Below are 21178 nucleotides of genomic sequence, written 5' to 3'. Positions count from 1 at the left end.
TTCACCATTGGTTTGTTCAAGTCAAGTTGTAAACAGGACCCTTGGATTGCTTTTGATAGTCTTTTTTATTCCGTATCAGTTCTTCTGTACTCTCTCTCTTTTAATATCAATGTATTTGTTGAAGAAAATTAGGTCACTTGTCCTATAAGATTTCCCACATTCCGGGTTAGGTTGACTGCATGCCCACATTGATTTTTAACATCATACTCTATCCTCTGTGTTTTCTGTAAAGTGGTTAAGATCTGTACTTGTGCTATACAGTAGGTAGCCCCTAAGGAACCCTTCAAATGTGGCTCATCTGAAATGAGAGATGCTTAAGTGTAAGATATACCCTGGATCTTGAAGTAGGTTTCTCATTAATATTTCATACTGAATACATGCTGAAATAATTTTTTTGCTAGGTTTTTAAACAATATTTTTGGATGTTTTAGATTATATAATATTTAAATAAGATTAATTTTGGGGCGCCTGGCTGGCTTAGTCAGTTAAGCATCTACCTTCAGCTCAGATCATGATCTCAGGGTGCTGGGCTCAAGTCCCACATTGGGCTCCCTGCTCAGCAGGGAGTCTGCTTCTACCTCTGCCTCTCCCCTCACTCATGCACTCCCTCTCTCTCTCTCTCAAATAAAATCTTTTTTAAAAAGATTAATTTCATTTTTTTAATGTGGCTACTAAAAATTTATTATTACACATTATAGTTTGCACTTGGCTGACATATTCATATTGGGAAAGCACTGTTCTAGAAGCTTGATCAGATTGAGGTTCTGTTCTTTTGGCAAGAATTCATGGTTAGTTTTTAGACTTCCTATAGGAACACGTCAGGAGGTGCAGAATGTCTGGTTGTCTCTTTTTGTGATTTTTAAGAATTAAAGATTTGAAAGTTGTTGGTGTAATTCCTCCAATATAGTTTCCTATCAGACTTTTTCATTAAATGGGTTTACCAGCCATTGATGAGCATCACCTGGATCTATTGTTTCAATAGGGATTCCAAATGGTGATTATTTTCATTCTAATATTCCTTCTTTATTAGCTGGAAAGAACTTTTCCTCAACTATCTGATTATCCTAAAATATAATTCATACAGTAGAAACAAAATAATGCTTCTTTGATTCTTTGTCTTTGCTCACCAGTTTTCAGAATGATTTGGTGTTCTAGTAACTTAAACATGGCCAATGAATTTTTTTGTTATTTATTGTTTTGTTTTTGTATTATTATAATCATTATTCTTTTTGCTATTTAAATTGCACATCTTTGAGGGCACCTGGGTGGCTCAGTTGGTTCAGCATCTGCTTTCAGCTTGGGTCATGATCCTAGCAGTAATCTTGTAATCCCTATAATTTTGTGATTGAGTCCCTCATTGGGCTCTTTGCTTCTCGGGAAGCCTGCCTCTCCCTTTCCTTCTGCCTGCTGCCTGCCTGCTTGTGTTCTCTCTCTCTTTCTCTCTGTCAAATACATACAATACAATATAAATCGTTGGCTAGTGGGAGCCTTTTCAAGTATGTTCCTCTGGTTTTTTGACCAACTCTATTCATCTCTAATAGCTTTCTGGCATGACAGGATGTTCTAGGCTCATCTTGTACTTTTCCTTCCCCAGACCTTGAATCAGTCAATTCTTCAACAAGCCTTGGTTTTAGAAGAAAATGGCATTTAGAGACCATTTAGGGATGCTAGGGGTGCTTACTAGCACTGGGCTAGTCCTTGCTTCTCCCCCTTTTTGTCAGACAGAGCTAGGAAATAGAGTTTCTTTTTTTGAAAGAGGAAAATACATCAGGGATTCATACTAATAAATTAATTCAAAATTAAGATTACAAGGTTTTTGGTTAACTTTTTTGAATTTCTATTTGTATCCCTTTTCTGCTAGAATTCTTAGTTCCTAACAACATTAATTTATTTGCTCTATTTCACTATCTGTGTATTTCAAAATAATGTTGATATTTCTCATAATATGTTACTGAATTCAGATGAATATTTCTTTGCAGTTTCCTTTTCACCCTTAGGTTGTACCCCCATTTGGGATATATAGTCACAGTATTGTGTTGTACAGTCACTTGAAATCTTTTCTAGGTGTTTACACTCACAAATTTCAAATCCAGTTAAAGTAAAAAATTGTAGAAAAAGCCATATTAAGAGAAATCTAGTGACCATCCCTGTCCCCTCAATTCTATTACCTCCCTCCCCTTAGATAACCATTTTTCTACCTATATATATTTTTGTATTCACCTCAGAAGAAAAGGATAGCTCAGTGTCAACACTTTGCTCTTCTCACCTAACACTACCCTAGCGCGATCCACTTGGCTATATATAGAGGCCTGCCTTGTTCTGTTTTGCCACTACATAGTACTGCCTGTGCCCCTCCGTATTATTTAAGTCCTTTTGATCAGAACTGAAGTCTCCAGCTGGCACTTTATTTCCAGGCCTCACAAGGAATAAATTGGGAGACTGAGAGAGGTGAGAAAGACAATCACTATCTATTTTTACTTTTTCATTTTTTGAGTAATTTTAGATATACAAAAAGTTGCAAAAGTAAATACTCAGCATTCCTTCACCCAGCTTCCATAATATTAATATCTTGCATAACTATAATAAAATGATCTAAACCAGGAGATGAACATTCGTATAATACCAAAACAACAAACAGCAACTAAAACAAACAAACAAAAAAAAACAACAACAGCAACAACATTGGTATAATACTATTAACTAATCTACAGACCTTGTTTGAATTTTACCAGTAGTTCCACTAATGTCCTTTTTTGGGTCCAGGATCCTCTATTACATTTAGTTGTCATGTCTTCATAGTCTCCTCAGTTTTTGTCATCTGTGACGTTAACACTTTTGAAAAGTGCTGGCCTGTTTTTTTGTGTGTGTGGATTGTCTGTGAATTTGGGTTTCTCTGATGTTTTCTCATGATTAGATTGAGGTAAAGAATTTTTAGCAAGAACACCACAAAAACCGTACCCTTCTCGGTGAATCATATCAGGTAGTATATGAAGTCAATAGGTCTTATTACTGGTGATGTTAACTTTGATCACTTAGGTGGTTTGTGCTAGGTTTCTCCACCGTAATGTTACCATTTTCTCTTTATAATTAATAAATATCTTATCAGGAGATACTTTGAAACTATGCAGATATCTGAGGCACCTGGGTGGCTCAGTGGTTAAGTGTCTGCTTTCAGCTCAAGTCATGATCCCAGAGTCCTAGGGGATTCTCTGCTCGGCAGGGAGCCTGCTTCTCCATCTCCCTCTGCCTGCCACTCCCCCTGCTTCTACACTCTGTCTTTGTCAAATAAATGAAAAAAATCTTTAAAAGAAAAAAAAAAAATCAGGGCAGCCCCAGTGGCTCAGCGGTTTAGTGCTGCCTTCAGTCCAGGGTGTGATCCTGGAGACCTGGGATTCTAAGATCATAGCCTTAGGATAGGAGGTCCTTAACTAGATACAGGTAGCTCAGGATGTTTACCAGTCTAGCTTGATTTTTCTTGTTAGACCAGAAACTACCAGGGCATTTTGACTTCCTTATGGAGGATTGTCTGAGTATGGCTTATTCAAGAAAAATCTGATCCATGGGACACCTGGGTTGCTCAGCGGTTAAGCGTCTACCTTCAGCTCAGGGTGTGATCCCAGGGTCCTGGGATTGATTCCTGCATCGGGCTCCCCATAGGAAACCTGCTTCTCTCTTTGCCTATGTCTCTGCCTCTCTCTCTCTCTCTCTCATGAATAAATAAAATCTTTAAAAAAATAAAAAATAAAAGTCTAATCTGTTACTTTCTCTTTGCATGTGATATTTAATCCATTGCTTATTGTTAATCTACCACTTTGCAGCTGAAGGAATGTATCCGAGCACTGGATCAGGAACACACCCACACTCCTTTCAGGCAAAGCAAATTAACTCAGGTAAAGTTAAAAGTGAGCTTTGAGTTTGTTCTGTTTATTCATTTGTTCTTGCATTCATTCATTCATTCAGCAAAGCATCCACTGCTAGCAGGCATGATGTTAAGCTTGGGGGTGTGGGGAGAAGTAAAGAGTCATATTCTTTTTTTTTTTTTTTAACTTTTATTTTTTTTTTAATTTTTATTTATTTATGATAGTTACAGAGAGAGAGGCAGAGACACAGGCAGAGGGAGAAGCAGGCTCCATGCACCGGGAGCCCGATGTGGGATTCGATCCCAGGTCTCCAGGATCACACCCTGGGCCAAAGGCAGGCGCCAAACCGCTGCACCACCCAGGGATCCCAAGAGTCATATTCTTTCCAGGAGCTCATTGTAGGCAGATGGGCATCCTTAGGCAGAGATGCCTGCAGTATGAGGCAGCTGGGCTTTCACAGGACAGCAGTGCGCTTCTGGTCATCACCCAACAGCTTTCTGCTTATTTTTAATATAAAGATACATTTTTGATTTAGTAGAGTCTCTGAGCTGTAATATTTTCTTAGCTGTAAGACTAGTGTTTCAAGACAAAAAATAATGGCTGGAGTTAAGAAGAATGAGATAGATTTTTAAATTTTTTTAAATTTATTTTTTACTTGTTTTTTTTTTAAATGTTATTTTTAAGTAATCTCTACACTCAACATGGGGTTCAGACTTAAAACCCTGAGATCAAGAATCATGTATTCTACTGAGCTAGCCAGGCATCCCAGATGAGATAGATTTTTGACTTGTACTAATAGGAAAGATGACCAAGATCTATAGTTTAAAAATATGAAACACACACACACTAATTATGCCTATGTTAACCAATTATTCTGAGTGGTAAAACTAGGTAATTTTTTTCCTCCATTTTTCTGTCATGAAACTATGCTTCTTAGTTAATGGAAAATGCCAGTAAGTAAGCATTGTAATGGCTACAAAACAGTGGCCCATGGAGACTACTTACATACAGACTGCTGTGAAGGCAGTTATGAGTGTCCCTGATTCCTTTCTACACCAACTCCTACACTCAGTAAAGGACAGACTAGAGTAGAGGGCAGTCTAGGTGAGGATCTTTGTATTTTGGGTAAGGTTCTCTGTGCAGCTAACCTTAATGGCCCCATAGGGCCTGGGGCGGAACCTATAATATAACTCCTCATTTGTCAGAACTGGTGATCTGTGGGTTAGATTCTTTCTTCTCAAACATGATTTCAACCAAAGACTTAGGAAACCCTTCTTTATAGATGGTTAGTCCTGATTCTGACATTGGCTCTGTTATTTTTTAAAACAAGTTTACCGGGATGCCTGGGTGGCTCATTGGTTGAGCATCTGCCTTTGGATCAGGGTGTGATCCTGGAGTTCCGGGATCGAGTTCCACGTCGGGCTCTCTGCATGGAGCCTGCTTGTCTCTCTGCCTGTGTCTCTGCCCCTCTCTCGAATAAATAAATAAAATCTTAAAAAAAAAAATAAAACAAATAAAACAAATTTACCATCCCCAGAAAATGTGTTCCAATTTCATTTTTAAAATAATAATTCAGGAAAAAAACTGAAAACTAAAAAAAATAATAATTTGGGGGCACTTGGTTGGCTCAGTTGATGGGGCATGTGACTCTCGATCTCTGAGTTGTGGATTCAAGTCCCATGTTAGGTATAGAGATTGTTTAAAAAATAAAATCTTTAACAAATAATAATGATAATAATAACTCAAGCAGTATATACAAGTACAAAGAAGATGGCAAAAGGTACCTGAAAATCCCACCTCTCAGTAATAATCACTGCTACATTTTGGTGACTATCCTTCCAGACATTTCTCTGGAATGCTGCCACATATCTACACATAGATCTACTTAGAAAGTTATGGAATCATATGCCTTTTCACTGAAAGATAAGTTTTAGGTTTTTCCATGTACCTAAGTACAGATATACATAATTATTTTAATGGTTGTATTGTAATCAGTTAATAATTTAGTCTGTTCCCTGTTTATAGACTCCTAGATTTTCTTTTTTTTTTTGTTTTTTTTTTTGTTTTTTTTTTTTTTTATTGGTGTTCAATTTACTAACATACAGAATAACACCCAGTGCCCGTCACCCATTCACTCCCACCCCCCGCCCTCCTCCCCTTCTACCACCCCTAGTTCGTTTCCCAGAGTTAGCAGTCTTTACGTTCTGTCTCCCTTTCTGATATTTCCCACACATTTCTTCTCCCTTCCCTTATTTTCCCTTTCACTATTATTTATATTCCCCAAATGAATGAGAACATATAATGTTTGTCCTTCTCCGACTGACTTACTTCACTCAGCATAATACCCTCCAGTTCCATCCACGTTGAAGCAAATGGTGGGTATTTGTCATTTCTAATTTCTTTTTTTTTTTTTTTTGACTCCTAGATTTTCTAATTTTATTATAATGTTGTAATGCATATCCTATGTATACTTTTTTTTTTTCCCGTCAACTGAGCAATTCTTTTTAGGATAATGGTCTGGGAGTGTGCTCGTTTTTCTACATATTGCCAAGCCACCTTCTCAAAAACTTATACCGTTTCATGGTACATGCTACATGAATAGTATAGCAATGTAGAAAAAATGCCAATTTCCCTAAACCCTCACCAGGGCAGGGTATCGTGAGTCTTAATCTATGGGTGAAAAATATTAGTATTCTTACTGGTTTGTTTGTATTTCTTTTATTGGTGGTGACGTGAGTACCTTTTTTGTGTGTTTTTGATCATTTGTATTTCTTCTTTGTAAATTGCCTTTTTATAAGGGGGAGGGGAGCTATGACCCAGTGTCCTACACACAATAAGTAGTCAATATGCCCTTTGTTAACTGATTTAATTAACCTGGCCTTCTATTTTGGACAGGTCCTGAGGGATTCTTTCATTGGTGATGCCAAAACATGCATGATTGCCAACATCTCACCAAGCCATGTGGCCACCGAACATACTCTGAATACCTTGCGTTACGCTGACCGGTGAGTCACTCTTAGGTAGCAGGTCGTGTGTGTGTGTTTGTTGTGTTTCATACACACCTGGGGATCTGATCTTGAGCTCCAGAACTCTGTTCCTAAGGCAGTGATCCTAGTACCAGGAGAATGTGCAGTTGGTCGTCATTTGAGGAATGTGCCCTGGTAGACCTTGCCATTCTACAAGTGTGAAAGTGACAAGAGAAAGGGGATATGTTCCCTACTTCAGGAGATAACTCCATCAGTGACTTATAAATGGCTAGTGGGAGGGGCACCTGGGTGGCTCAGTGGTTGAGCATCTGCCTTTGGCTCAGGTTGGGATCCCAGGGTCCTGGGATCAAGTCCTGCATCAAGCTCCCTCCGGGGATCCTGCTTCTCCCTCTGGCTGTGTTCTGCCTCTCTGTCCCTCATGAATAAATAAATAAAATCTTTTAAAATAAATAAATAAATGGCTGGTAGGAAATGAAATATTTCTTTGGAGCAGAAGGCTCAAGGTTTTCTACCTGCTAGCCTCAGCCCTAATCATAAGGGATAAAGTACATGTTACTTGTCAAGGCAGAGGCACTTAGAGTTATGTAGGTCCAGAAGAAATCACCCAAGACATGACATGTTACAGAAGGATAAACTGAACCCAGAGAAGGGCAGGAACTTTAAATGGGCTCCCTGGGAATTAGGGTTAACACTAGCACTCTAACTATATGGTGACTATATGGTCAGGCTCTTTCTGGGGTGACTCTGGTATCTGCCAGGGTCCCTGCCCCTCTCCCTATCTCTTATTGTGGTCACATAGGTTTCCTACCATGGATGAAGTTGCTATCATTTCCATCCTTTACTCTGGCTGCTTTGCTGCCTGGTCCTATCTAACTTACATCCTTCTCTGTGGTTTCCCGGAAGGTGTCTCCAAGATTAACAAACTATTTGAAGGAAACCTGCTTTTTAACTACTGTTAAAAATCTTTAGTATAAAAAAAAATCTTTAGTATCTATGGCATTTTATGAAATTCACTGGAAAGGAAAATGAGCTATCATTTAAGCTCCATGAAAACAGGAAACCTTATCTCTTTCTCTACTGTATCTACTACCCAGATAGTACTTAGTACCTAGATGCACAATAAATATTTGTGAATGAAAGGAGGAGCTCTTCCTGGGTGAGAGACTTTACAAAGTAGTTAAGAGTGGGCTCTGGAGTCAAGACTATCTGGGCCAGTAGTCTGCTTCTGCCATGAAATAGCTGAGTGGGCTGGGGCAAAAGTTTTAAGCTCCAGTTTTATCTGACAGGATAATATTATTAGCATCTACCTCATACAACAGTTACATGGAATCAGTGAGGATAATATGTCATGAAGGACTTAGCACCATGCCAGGTACATAGTTACCATTCGATACGTGTTGGACGCCTGAGTGGCTCAGCGGTTGAGCACTTGCCTTTGGCTCAGGGCGTGATCCCCTGGTCCCGGGATTGAGTCCCACATCAGGCTCCCTGCATGGAGCCTGCTTCTCCATTTTCCTGTGTCTCTGCCTCTCTCTCTGGGGCTCCCATGAATAAATAAATAAAATCTTTTTAAAAATTAGTAATATTTTAGTACTGCACACTAGTACTGCTAGAAGAAAGGCTACTTCACAGGGCACCTGGGTGGCTTAGTTGGTTAAGCATCTGACTCTTGGCTTTGGCTCGGGTCATGGTCTCAGGGTTATGAGACAGAGCCCGGAGTTCAGCTCTGCACTCAGCTTGGAATCTGCTTGAGATTCTCTTTCCCTCTCCTTCTGCTCCTCCCCCTTCTCACACGCTCTCTCTCACTGTCTGTCTCAAATAAATCTAGAAAAAAGGCTACTTCATGAACTGAAATTAGATAGAAGATATGAAATGATCCAAACTTGTTTCCAAAAAACCAATATGGCTTGAAATTTTTTACCCCCATGTATCCATCAGCCAGCTTCAACAGTTAATAGTAAACCAATCTTTTCTCATAAGCCCACCCACTCACCAAAATCACAGACATTGTTACCAGTTGCTTAGAGTAAGAACTTCATCATTAAGAGCAGAGAACAAGACATCTCTCTTAGTGCCTCAGTAAAGGAAGATGAAAATAACCCTTTCTCATAGGAGAAGTATTAAGTATAATTGAGAAATTATGTGACATAAGTTTAACTTTAAAAAGAACAGAAAAAGTATAATAGAAATCTTTTCCAATTTGAAGCGGTCTAATAAATTATTAAAAATGAATGAAAAAAAAAAACAAAAACAAAAAAAAAATGAATGAAAGCCGTTTGTTTTATGTGCTTAAATGAGACCTAATGAAATTTAGGTAATAATCTATATACATACCAATGATTTTATTGCTTATTTAAAAATTTCTGATATAAAATTTCTTCTTTCTATATACTAGAAGAATGTTGCTAAGGACTCCAGAGATAAAGTTCCAGCTAGACCCCTAATAGGTATACATCTATCAGAAGAGCTCAGTGATAGGAGTGATTTTGGGGACAGGGAGAGTATATTGAAAGCATTTAGCATCAATGACCAAATTACCTGTAGGATTCCTTCTGGCACTCAGCTTTCTAGAATTATTTACTGTGACTCCTAGGGAGAAGTTTTGGTATTTCTCTCTTAATGAAACTAAAATAATTAAGATTTTTATAACAAGAAGTAACTTGGAACCATCTAGACTTACTGTGGTACCTCTCAGCTTATTTCCTTGTATGTATGCCCTACTGCAACACCTAAACAAAGGCCTGTGGGATATATGTGTCTTTCTTTCTTTCTTTTTTTTTTAAGATTTTAGTCGGTCCAGGGCCTGATCCTGGAGACCCAGGATCGAGTCCCACGTCGGGCTCCCTGCATGGAGCCTGCTTCTCCCTCTCTCTGTGTCTCTGCCTCTCTCTGTATGTCTGTATTTATTCATGAGAGAATAAGACAGAGGAGAAGCAGGCTCCTCACGGGGAGCCCAATGTGGGACTTGATCCTGGGACCGGGATCATGCCCTGAGCCAAAGGCAGATGCTCAACCGCTGAGCCACCCAGGCGTCCCCACATGTGTCTTTAGTCACATCCTACATCTCTTTGCTTAGCTATGTTACCTGCCTGCCTTGGCTCTCAGACTTAAAGGGAAGATTTAAATCAAGTCTCAGTATCAGGGGATCCCAGGGTGGCTCAGCGGTTTAGCACTTGCCTTTGGCCCAGGGCGTGATCCTGGAGACCCGGGATCGAGTCCCATGTCAGGCTCCCTGCATGGAGCCTGCTTCTCCCTCTGCCTGTGTCTCTGCCGCTCTCTCTCTCTCTCTCTCTCTCTCTCTCTGTGTGTGTGTGTGTGTGTGTCTCTCATGAAGAAATAAAATATTAAAAAAAAAAAAAAAAGTCTCAGTATCAGGCTTATTATCTTGGTTTTCAGAAATGGCCAGAGGAGTCATTTGGCTACAAGTAAGGATTGGATTAAAACCAAAACAACGGAGGGACACCTGGGTGGCTGAGTCAGTTAAGCATCTGCCTTTGGTTCAGGTCATGATTCCAGAGTCCTGATCGAGCCTCTCATCGAGTTCCCTGCTCAGCGAGGTGCCTGCTTCTCACTCTTCCTCTGCCCCTCTCTCTCCTCATGTTCTCTGTCTCTCTCTCTCTCTCTCTCTCTCTCTCACACACACACACACACACACACACACACAAATAAGTAAAGTAAAAAAAAAAAAAAAAAAAGGGAAGAGACATTTAATGGGAGCCCCCAGGCAGAAGTACTGCTCCCTCCTAGAGGATTTTAATGAAGAATTTACAAACCACTGAAGAGTCACATTTTTACTTGATGTCACCTTGTAATTCTAAATTCTTAGAGCATTTTTAAATATCACAGAGCTAAGAGACTATCCTGACAATGGAATCCTAGCAGAGACCTAATTCTGGATTTTCCATCCTCTCTAAAATTCCCATTTGGAATAAATAGAGTATATGTCTGGAGACATTTTTGATTGTCATGACTAGAGAGAAGTGCTACTGGCATTTAGTGGGTGGAAGCTAAAGATGCTGCTAAACATCCCACAGTGCACAGGACAGCTCCCTACAAAAAAGAATTATCTGGCTCCAAATACCACTAGTGCAAAGGTTGAGAAACACTAGGAATAGACAAGTCACTTTTCCTTTAATTAGCATAAGCCTGTTTATTTCCAGAGGGTTTTGCTTCCTGAGCACCCAACAAGTTTGAAGAACTCATTTTCTTAGAGAAGCCTGAAGGGAGGTAGATTGTGGGAAAAGTGGGCTCTGCCTGTGGAGTAGTAGGTGACATCAGGCTCCTGAGTTGGCCCATCTTCAAGAAGGCCCGTGTGGGCCCTACCTAGATGTAGTACAGTTCTGAGACTAGCTTCCCTGGCCCATCCCATGGGACTGAGGTGATTTCCAGAACTTCTGATCATAGAATGTTGGGTATGTTATAGCCACAGGCTACACCATCTTTTTTAGTAATACTTTTCTTTGGTTTTTGAAAAGTATAAAAAGGAATTAAGGAGCATGCAAGACTATACATTTAACATAAAATGGTAATTTACAGGGTCAAAGAACTAAAGAAAGGCATTAAATGTTGTGCTTCAGCTACCAGTCAAAATCGGACCTCTGGAAATTCTTCTCCAAAACGAATTCAGAGCTCCCCTATGGCCCTGCCAGGGGACAAGTGTTCTCCCAAAAAGGTCAAGCTGGGACTTCAGCAGACATTCACAGCATCTCCTGGTTCTATGAGAGGGAAAGCCCATCCTCTGGCCAGCCACCCACCCAACATCCCTTTTGCTCCTGTACCTAAAGTTCCCGGTAAAAGGGGTGGATCCAGAAGGAGTCTTCCCCAAGAGTGGGGCATTCAAACTAGCCCTCCCAGAGGAGCTACACGGTCTGGACATTTAGCCAGAAAAAGGGCAGAAGAGTCTGTGTCATTATGCTCTGAGAAAAATCAAATGGGCAACAAAACTGCCCACAGGTGGGAAAGCAGGGCCCCTGGCCCAAGAGAAGCCCCAGCACATGGTAAGCTGCCCTCCAAGTGCAAGCCAGGACAGACTGTGCGGCCTGTGCAGAAGCAGCTAGTGTCACCGGCCGAGCTCTCTTCTGGCAGGCCCCAGCACTCAGCAGAACACAATCAGGGCAGCCAGGGGAGCACATCTGCCAGGTCTGCCTCTGAAACTTGGACAAACATCCCTTCACATCAAAAGGAGAGGGAGGAACACTTGCGCTTTTATCACCAGCAGTTCCAGCAGCCACCTCTCCTCCAGCAAAAGTTAAAGTACCAACCACTGGAACGGTTTTTATGCCAGTACAGGCCCCTAGAGGGGCAGCTCCAGATTGAGACCCCTCCTCCCTTCTGCTCTCATTCTGAGAGCCAGGATGGAGCCCAAGCCGAGGACCTCGATGACAGCGATTTCAGTGAAGATTCTTTTTCACATGTCTCCAGTCAGAGGACCACAGAGCAGAGAAGCACCCTAGAGGATAGCGAAGGCTCATTCTTCCTTCATCAGAGGGAGCAAGGCCCTGAGGAGCAGGTGGCCGAAAGGCAGCAGAGTCTGCTTTTTAACCCCAGGACAGATGGTGATGAAAAGGGCCTAACTGGAAACTGGATGTACTCCAGGGACCCCACAAACCATAGAAGAGCAGCACTCAGTCATGGCCTCAGCCCAAGTAAGGTGCCCTTGGACTGGAGCAGAGAGGAGGAATCTACCTCCTTGGGTCTTTCTCCCAGAGACAACTTGGCAGAGAAGCCTTACTGCTCACAGATAGACTTTGTACATGGCCAAAAAAGAGACGGTGGCCCAGCCTCTGATCTCAGACAGAATACTTTCAGAAGTGAGGTTCCTGAGCAGGCTGAGGTTAGTTCACTATCCCCGGAGGAAGATGGCTTCCCTTTGTCACTATCCCATGGTGCAGTTCAAGGAGCTGGAGACCAAAGAAATACGGTCAGCACACCTCTTAGAGAAGATGGACAAGACAGCCCAACTCTGGTGACCAAAACACTAAAAAACGGTTACCCTTACCAAGAAGACCATAGAGGGGAATCAGGCACGTGCTCTGAATGTGCTTCTGGACTGATGGCTCCCCTCACTGTGTCCCTCCTAGAGAACACAGACGATGAGGGCCCTCTTCCCTCGGAGCAGCTGGCCCAGGATGAGACTGCTCACAGTCTAGAAGCAACAGAGGGCCCACCTATGGGCCACACAATGTCATCTGATGATCAAAAGGCACTCCTACCAGTGTCTTTGGCAACTGGGCACTTGTGGCTCTCATCATCTCCCCCTGACAATAAGCCTGGTGGCAGTCTTCCAGCTCTGTCTCCATCACCCATCCGTCAGCACCCACCTGACAAGCTGCCCTTCAGTGAGGCTGACCTAGAGGAGGTCAGCCAGAGCAGAGAGACTGCACACTCCTCCCAAGAACAGATGGGTAGCCAGCAGTATGATGCTGATGCTGAGGCAACAGAGCTGAGCAGTTTCCAGGAGTTCCCAGGAAAGCCCTTCACCATACATACTGGAGGACCCCACCCTGCAACTATACTCACCCCACAAACAGAAAGTAATGATATGGCTGACCAGCCGTGGGCCCAGGAAAGAAAACATCCAACAGGACTTGGTTGGCAGGAGCTAGTAAGTTTGTCCAGAGATCCCATCAAGTTGCCCTGCTACAACAGGGACATCATGTGGCTCAAATACAGGCCAATCCCAAGGTGCTTAGCAAGGCCAGGCTCTCCCTTGGTCCCTGGCTGCTCTCCAAAGACTACAGGGACACTCCATCAGCTCACCCTGGGTCATGCACAGTAAGTTGGAATTCTCCCCAAGACTTGAGCCCCTTTGGCACCCCTTTCCACCCCAGCCTAACATATGTCTCTTCTGGGAATGGCTACTACTGGTTCAGTGTCAGAGATATACTAAAACTAAGAGGCTTTTCTCTAGCTTTTTGAGGAAGCAGGCTTGCCAGGGTGGGTGACTCCGAGTCTGGGAAAGCTGGGACTTAAGTGAGAAAAGGGAGGATCTGTCCCCTTCAGCAAGCCTGTGACCTGTGGTGAGATCGGAATCCTCTTCATTCTGTTGGGTCTGTGTTCCTGGAAGGGCTGCCCAGAGGCATACCAGGTGCAGCCTGGTGCCCTCAGAACCAAGGCAAGGTGGGCACCTTCCAGGATGGCAAAGGTCAAAAACAGGGACTGGTGATTTGTGCTGCTTTCCCCAAAGGATGCTTTGGATAGTGCAGCAAAGAGAAAGTATAGAGAAAGATCCAGCAGGGTCCCTTAGCATGAGATGCCGGGGAGATAGTGGGTATATGGGAACAGAGGCTACAGCTTTTGCTAGGGCTCCTAAGATCTAGGCCAGCTGTGTACCTGCTGCTCACTGGGGCTCAGGCTAGGCCGTGGACAAAGAGAAGGACTTGCAGGGATGTATAGGTGAAGTGCCCACCTGTCCCAGGACACTATCAGTAAGGTCTGACAAAAGTCAGATCCTCCAGTTACTAGCTCAAATCCCCTACTTTAGTGCTGGGACTCCCCATAGGAAGTAGAAATGATGGCAGGCAGGGGAGGCAGTAGGCTCCACCTTGTGCCAAGCATGTCAGCTACAGTGGTCACAGCCTTGAGCCTTTTAGCAGGGAAGCTTGGGGCAGCTCCTGTAAAGGAGAAGCAGCACTCATCCCTGTTCCTCAGGGTAGCTGGGGAGCCAGGAACAGTCGAGAAGCCCCCTTTCCAGTATCTTCTTGGTACATTCTCATCCCTAGACGAATCTGGAGAAGAACAGGTGACGGGAGGAGGTGGTGGTGGGCTGGCCCTAGTCCAAGCTTTGACCACTCTGGGCAGGGGCAGCTCCTGGTCAGAAAATGAGGCTCAGCTCCAGAAAAGATGCCTGGGAAAGATGGGAGGCCCAGAGGATCACAGTGTTCCCTCTGGTGTTCCAGGCAGGTGGTCATCCAAGCACACCAGGAACAGCTGGATAGAATGGCAGAACTGGGCTTCAAGGAGGAGACCCTGCTGAGCCAGCTGGCTCTTAATGTAAGTGGTTTTGGCTAGACACTTGGGGGCTCTTGGGAATTAGCCCACAGGTAGTCTGCTGGCCATCCTTGTTTGCTGTGGTTGTGTTTGAAGTAAGGTCTGCCATCGTACTCTAAGAGAACTTGGGGCTCCTCTTACCATTCCTCTGACATAGCTCAAGCAGGTGCAAGGATAGGTGGGAGATGGTGCTGCACTTCCCATTTTCAGGCTAAAATGTTTCCATCCTTTGCCATTCCGCCTTTTTATTTGGCTTGCTGGAGCCCCTCCCTGTGATGGTAAGTGACATGCCACATGCAGACCAGAGGTACTTTTTTTTTTTTTAAGTAGGCCTCATGCCCAGTGTGAAGCCCAATGCAGGGCTTGAACTCAGGATCCTGAGGTCAAGACTTGAGCTGAGATCAAGAGTTGGACACGTAATTGAGCCGCCCAGGCGCCCCTAGCTAGAAGCACTTTTACAAAAATACCCCTCTGCCCTGCAAAATACCTATCTACATAGAAGTTGCTAAAATGCAGGGGTGAGTGGCTGGCTCAGTCTGAAGTGTGCGACTCTTGATCTTGGGGTTGTAGGTTTGAGCCCCACATTGGGTTTAGAGAATAAAGATAAAATCTTTTTTTTTTTTTTTTAAGTTTTTCAAATGCAGAGAAATGAGCCTTACTCTGTGCCACAGTGATTATCCTGCAGACTTTCCACCTGAAGGAAGGGCCTAGGCTCTCAAAGTTTCCTGCAAGAAAAGGGACTAGAAAAGCAGATCCTTGGCAGAAAAAGCCAGCAAAAGCAAAAGTCCATATTTGTCCTTTGTTTCCTTTCTCAGGATTTTGAAGATTTTGTGACCCAGCTGGATGAAATCCTGGCTCTGAAATCCAAGTGCATCCAGAGTCTGAGGAGCCAGCTTCAGCTGTACCTGACCTGCCACAGGCCGACCACAGTCCCTGAGAGGACAGTGGTGTCTTAGAACAAGATCTAGTATGAGGTGATGGGGGCAGCTCAGAAACTTGTACTGAATTCCCAGGCGCTGGCGGGTCCTTCCTACAAATCCTAGAACCCACTCCGCAGTCCTGCCTACTAGCCTCTCTCCCCACCCCAGCCACACATGGCCTTGACTAGGCCCCAGCACAATTCCAAGCACAGGAACATCTGGAAGGAAGGACAGAGCAGGCTAAAAAAACTTAATATTGCCCCTTCTAAACCCTTAATATGGGGCTAGAAGAGTATTTTGTCTGGGTGGGGGAAACACACTTGGGTCTGATAACCTTGTGGATGTGTCTAAATTTGAGGATCAAAGAATGGGGTGGGTCAGTGGTAACCTAGAGGTCAGAGGTAACAAGCTGGGGAAGAAAACGTGAACTAAACAAAAACAAACAAACAAAAAAAAAACGTGAACTCAGGGGCTTTGTTAGCTGAATACTATTCTTCAAGACTTGGCCAAAAACTAGTAAAACACTTGAGGCAGAGCTCACCCTACCCCATTAGCTCCTGGAGACTGGTGGGACAGGCTTCGTGTCCCCAGTTCCCCTCCCTTCCTGCAATTCAGACACAGAAGAGAGTGCTCACATCACTGCATTACTCTCTTAATAGCACTCATGCTCCTGTAGCAGTTCCTGGCTCACCTGCCACGCCCTTTCGTGGCAAAGGTGAAGAAGTGGAGGATCTTGTGCAGGTCTATCTCCTCACCTTACCTTTTATCCAGCATCATCCTGGTTGTGCAGTCCCTCTCAAGGGCCTGTGTTCAGTAGTATCTTGGCACGGAGTGCTCTAGTCAACAGTCCAAGACTCTGAGGTTGCATTTTTATACACACACCCCTTCAACATGAGTTCTGCCTGCTGTATATCTTCATCGGGAAGCTCAAGACAAATACAAAGTGGTCTGTCACTTGCTAGGGCCACTTTGGGTCAAATAAGATGCATATGTCACAGCCTTGGCCCTGATGCCCACTGTAATGTGTGAAGCTTCAGTTTCTTACAGGGAAAGGATACCTTTTTAAGGTTTTAAAAAGAGGGCTTAATTAAAAAGGTACGAGAAGGGCCAACTGGCTTTCTCAGCCTGCCAATCCTGCCACCCTTTGCCTGATCTGAGCACTAGAGGGCGGCCTTTTCCCAGTTTCCTGGCCCAAAAGTTCTGCATTCTCCTTATCGGATCACTAGAATTAGAGACCCACTCCCAGCCAAGAGCACAAGAGGGACTGTGGGATGGCATTAAGCATAAGGACAAGAAACTTCAGGGAGGACTCTGGACTTTAGTTCTCAGCTACAGCAGCAGCACTGAGAGCTAGTGAAGCAGTCTGAATCCAGCCCTGACTGTGGCACACAGCACATAAATGCCTGATGGGTCTCATGGGAAAAGGGACTTCCTCATTTCTGAATGATTGCCCCAAAGGCCCAGCCTGTTTCACCTCCACAGTTAGTCTGGCAGGAAGGCTTGTCCTTGGTTCCAGAGACTGAGTTAGGTCAAGTTTTTAACAGATCCTCATTTGGGCCTGCTCTGCAAACCAAAAGCCAGGGCTGACTGCAGGGCCAGCTCCTGGGTCCCACTGACCTAAGAGTGAGAAGAAAGTACTAAAAAGACAGAAAATGGTTAGTACCTGTTTTCATCCCCAGCAAATGGAAGCAGGAATTCCTTCCCCACCCACCCCACCCCCTCAATAAAATAGCACTTGGCAATAAAATTATCACAGCAGGACATACCTTTTAGATTTTTATTAGTAGTTTTCTGAAGAATCAAAATAGTTAGCAAATTACTTTAGATTCATCAAGACTGTATATCCTTTGTATTTAGATCTTTAATGATGTACAACAGAATATAAAACAAATGAAAGAGACTGATTTCTATGACTAGGTGTTACTCGTGTCATCCTAGAGCAGGGGGCTGGGGGGAGAGGCCGTTCTCCAAGGAGAACCGAGGTGGAGCTAGTGCTGGGCTACTGTACTGCAGCCTGTTTCTCCCCCACTCTGTGCTGGGAAGGAGCCAATGATTTCTTAAACTGACGACAGTTTCTAGAGCAGGGGGCTCTAAAATCCTGGGTAGCAGAAGACTGTGGTCCAAATCAAGCCAAAAGAAACAGGCTGGGGCAGGGAAGCATGGTAACTGCCTGGCAAAAGAGGCAAACTCAGCGCCCCACATGGAAAGGGCATTCTTTGCACCTCAGAGACGTTGCAGAACCAGTGTTAACACTAAGAGACTTTGTTAAGAAAAAAAAAAAAAAAAAAAAAACCCTGGAAGAACCTTTCAATTGCACTCAACTTGGATTAAGAGTTCAGTCCACCGGGGCAGGGGAGGGAAGCATCTAGCCCTAAAGCAGCACTGAGTCTGGCCCTCCCACCCCTTCTCCCTGCCTCCTTTTGGCAGCTGAGCCAGGTTTCAGCTGAGGACGTACAGACTCCAGAAGGACCAGGGAGGGTTTCTCTGGAGGGCCGAGGTGGGAAGGACACTTCTCAAAATACAAACATGTTTAATATGGAAGGAGCCAGGGCAGTGCTAGAGGCATTCACATGCCCCAATCTTTCCTACTTTTTCCCCAGCTCAGAGACTGGCAAGCACAGTCTCCACACCTGACCTTCCACCCCCAAAAGAAAATCGGGAAGTGTGCCCCCCTCTCCTTCCCTACACGTGGGCTCCTCAGCGCCTCCTGCAGGGGTGGTTCCATGGCAGGGCCTATGCAGCCTGGTCTCAGCTGGCTCCTGCCCGAGCCATGAGGTCTTCGAGAGCATTGTCCTGGTCATTGTTGTGTAGTAGCAGAACTTCCTTAATGTCTTTCAGTTCAAAGCCCATTTCCTTAAATTTGCTCATTAACTGAAGAAACTCCATCATCTAAGGGATAGAAGAAAATAAAGATTGAAGAAAGGGGTCTGGGCACAAAGCAGGGTGGAGGAATGTCCATATAGGGGGCTGCTTGGGAGGAATCTGCATCTTTTGCCAAAGCCTCCTGAGTCTCTCTGAGGTCTCCCAGCAAGCAGAGGGTGGCTGTGGAGGAAGCCAAGGCAGACTAGTTGATGGTATAACTCATCCTTCAGAAACTATGCCCAGTTCCAAATTCTGCTGACTCATGGGTCCCACTAACCAAAATCCATACTCACACCAAGGCAGGATACTGAACCCAGAAACAGCTGCTCTCCAGAGAGCAGGCTAGGCAAAGAGACTATAGATCTCCCCAGTCATCCAAAAGTCTAGCTTTTTGCCCAGGTCATTTCCATTTTCCCTTCCCTTTCCTTTCCCTGGGACTCTAGACAGTCTTCAACCCAGTGCTTCGTCAAACGTAACAACCCAAACTAGCTGAATGCCTATCTGGACACTTGAGAGAAAATGCATTCTGACTACTTCTGTCTGCAGTCACTGGTAGGGAAAGAGGGTTCTTGGCCAGAGGAAAACTACTTTGTCCCTCCTTTCCAGAGGGTTCCTATAAAACACAAAAGGTCCTACCTTTTCCTCTGAACACTGGTGCATTTCCAGAGCTTCTTCCACTAAAAGAGGGTCGAAGCCCTTTTCACAGAGCTGTCCGTGTGCAAAGAGATAGTCGAGAATCTTAAGAAAAGAAAAGGAGGTTTGAGGATCTATTACCACTCTTTTCGGTGCTTCCCAAGAGTCTTACACAAGCCAGCAAGTGTGATGTCTGCTCCCCACCTCGCTATTAGATTCTGGATAGGACTTGATTTTCTACTGTGAACCGCATCTAACACAACAGGACCTCAGTGACTATTTGCTGAATAGGTAGGCACACCCTTCTAAACACGAGCAGTCATTTTTCAAAGGAATTCCTGTCACAACTGACTCCCGTCTCCCATAATGTCAACTCCACAGCCTGGGCAGGATATTCTAACAAAAAGGCCACGTCAGAAATGGCCCCAAGGTGTAGGACTCCAGTACCCTATTTTGGAACACTCTGGGGCAGCTATGACAAGATAAACGTTTCTAGGAGACATCTGACCATACCTCAAGCCTAGTGTGCCCTCTCAGGAGGGGTAGAGAACAGTCCAATGGCTCAAATACTCCCAGGGCTTTTCTCCAGCCTAGGTCCCAGAGCAGCCCCTTAAGTAGAAGCACTATGCTGAGGGCGTGAGTTTCCCCGGACAAATTGCCGAGTCATGCCAACTCACAACGCTGGGGCTGAGTGTGATAGGGCTCTAGGATACAAGCAGGACACTGTTCTAGGACCTCTCTCCAGGCTGATCCCACCATCACCAACCAGCCAACCAACCACTCACCTGCTCAATATTCTCTCCTTTCTTCTTCATGGCTCTCAGGACACACTCATATGAGTAGCCCATGTTGACCACTGTCTCCACACACTGCCGCTCACTGGGGGACAGTGTTTGCAGTTCTGAATAGGCCTGGGGACAGCTGGGAGCATTGGGCACTTGTGACATTGAGAAATTAGGAGGTGTGACCTGGTGGTGGAGAAACAAGAGGATCAGGCAGGAAGAAAGAAGACTGAGGTCCCAGAAGACAGGTCACTGAAGTAGCCCAGTCCAGGGGCTTGCCATTTCTGACACTAATTAAACTCCTAAACAGTCTGCCTGCAAGAAAGAGCCAGGTTGCTGGCCAGACATCCTGGAGAACAGTAAGGTAACACCACACAAGGGAAAAAAACTGGGAAGACACTTGAAATTGTGACTGCCCTCTGGGCTCATCCCAGAATGAGAAAATACCACAAGAGCAACATGTGTTCAAATCCCTTGGGCTTGAATGAGAGAAGTTCTGAGGCTGCCCATGGGACTAATGGCAAGACGGCTGCTATGATTTCTCTCCAGGGCTCCATTATCCGTTTCTCAGGCTGTTGTATGTCAGAGTCCTAAAAGGATCATTCACCTCAGACAACCCTAACTCTGGGGCTGACTCTCTCCCAACAATGTGTCTATTCCTGCTCCTATCCCTGGGCTGGGCAGAGACTGCACGTGCCGCACGTTCCCCTGCATGGCCGGCTCAGGGGCTCAGGGCTTCGAGGGCACTCCACCTCTGCCCCACACCATGAGCTACAAGGATCCGGTTCCCTGCCACAGCTGCCATACTACAGAGCCAAGACTGAGGGACTATTAGTCACACCAGGCGGGGCCTTCAAGGAAGGAAATGTGACTCCAGGACCCTGCCTCGACTGCCCCGTAGGCAGCCGTAGGCAGCTGCTCCCTGCCATCGGACCCTATTAACCTCAGTTTGATTGGTGGGTAGAATCCCATGACTCCGCCCACCACTTCTGATAATGACTCAGACCCAAGGCCTGAAGGCCCCTCATTCTCAGGCCAAAGGACCAAACCAACATGAACAAGGTCACAGCTGTTTTATTTACAGTTTGTCCTAGCTCCCAAGAACCAGGAAAAGCATTTCTTTCAACAGAATTTTACTTCCTTTG

General features: G+C 44.5%; 2 protein-coding genes and 1 long non-coding RNA gene across 9 annotated transcripts in view; 1 reads left to right on the top strand and 2 right to left on the bottom strand.

Moving 5' to 3' along the window:
* KIF24 (kinesin family member 24) overlaps nucleotides 1-20615 on the top strand; it is a 78435-nt gene extending 57820 nt beyond the window's left edge. For 2 of the 3 annotated variants that reach the window (XM_072841694.1, XM_072841693.1), the window contains exons 9-13: nucleotides 3819-3890; nucleotides 6756-6865; nucleotides 11384-13621; nucleotides 14746-14839; nucleotides 15652-20615. In XM_072841694.1, the coding sequence (XP_072697795.1) occupies nucleotides 3819-3890; nucleotides 6756-6865; nucleotides 11384-13621; nucleotides 14746-14839; nucleotides 15652-15792 (2655 nt within the window). In that variant the 3' untranslated portion in view covers nucleotides 15793-20615. The remainder of the gene's footprint in view (nucleotides 1-3818; nucleotides 3891-6755; nucleotides 6866-11383; nucleotides 13622-14745; nucleotides 14840-15651) is intronic. The other variant, XR_012038188.1, reaches the window with a different exon arrangement.
* LOC140641605 (uncharacterized) lies at nucleotides 4086-15254 on the bottom strand. The gene is made up of 3 exons (XR_012038192.1): nucleotides 12846-15254; nucleotides 6923-7036; nucleotides 4086-4357 (listed from the first exon to the last, which is right to left on the bottom strand). It is a non-coding gene; the product is annotated as an uncharacterized lncRNA (long non-coding RNA).
* UBAP1 (ubiquitin associated protein 1) overlaps nucleotides 17520-21178 on the bottom strand; it is an 84967-nt gene continuing 81308 nt past the window's right edge. For all 5 annotated transcript variants that reach the window (XM_072841695.1, XM_072841697.1, XM_072841696.1 and 2 more), the window contains 3 exons: nucleotides 20037-20219; nucleotides 19255-19356; nucleotides 17520-18645 (listed from right to left, as the gene is read on the bottom strand). In XM_072841695.1, the coding sequence (XP_072697796.1) occupies nucleotides 18505-18645; nucleotides 19255-19356; nucleotides 20037-20219 (426 nt within the window). In that variant the 3' untranslated portion in view covers nucleotides 17520-18504. The remainder of the gene's footprint in view (nucleotides 18646-19254; nucleotides 19357-20036; nucleotides 20220-21178) is intronic.

The sequence above is a fragment of the Canis lupus genome, chromosome 10 (assembly GCF_048164855.1).
Source record: "Canis lupus baileyi chromosome 10, mCanLup2.hap1, whole genome shotgun sequence".
In the NCBI taxonomy this organism is placed as follows: domain Eukaryota; kingdom Metazoa; phylum Chordata; class Mammalia; order Carnivora; family Canidae; genus Canis; species Canis lupus.
Note: the sequence above shows the minus strand (reverse complement) of the source record. Positions and strands in the feature narration are given on the sequence as shown.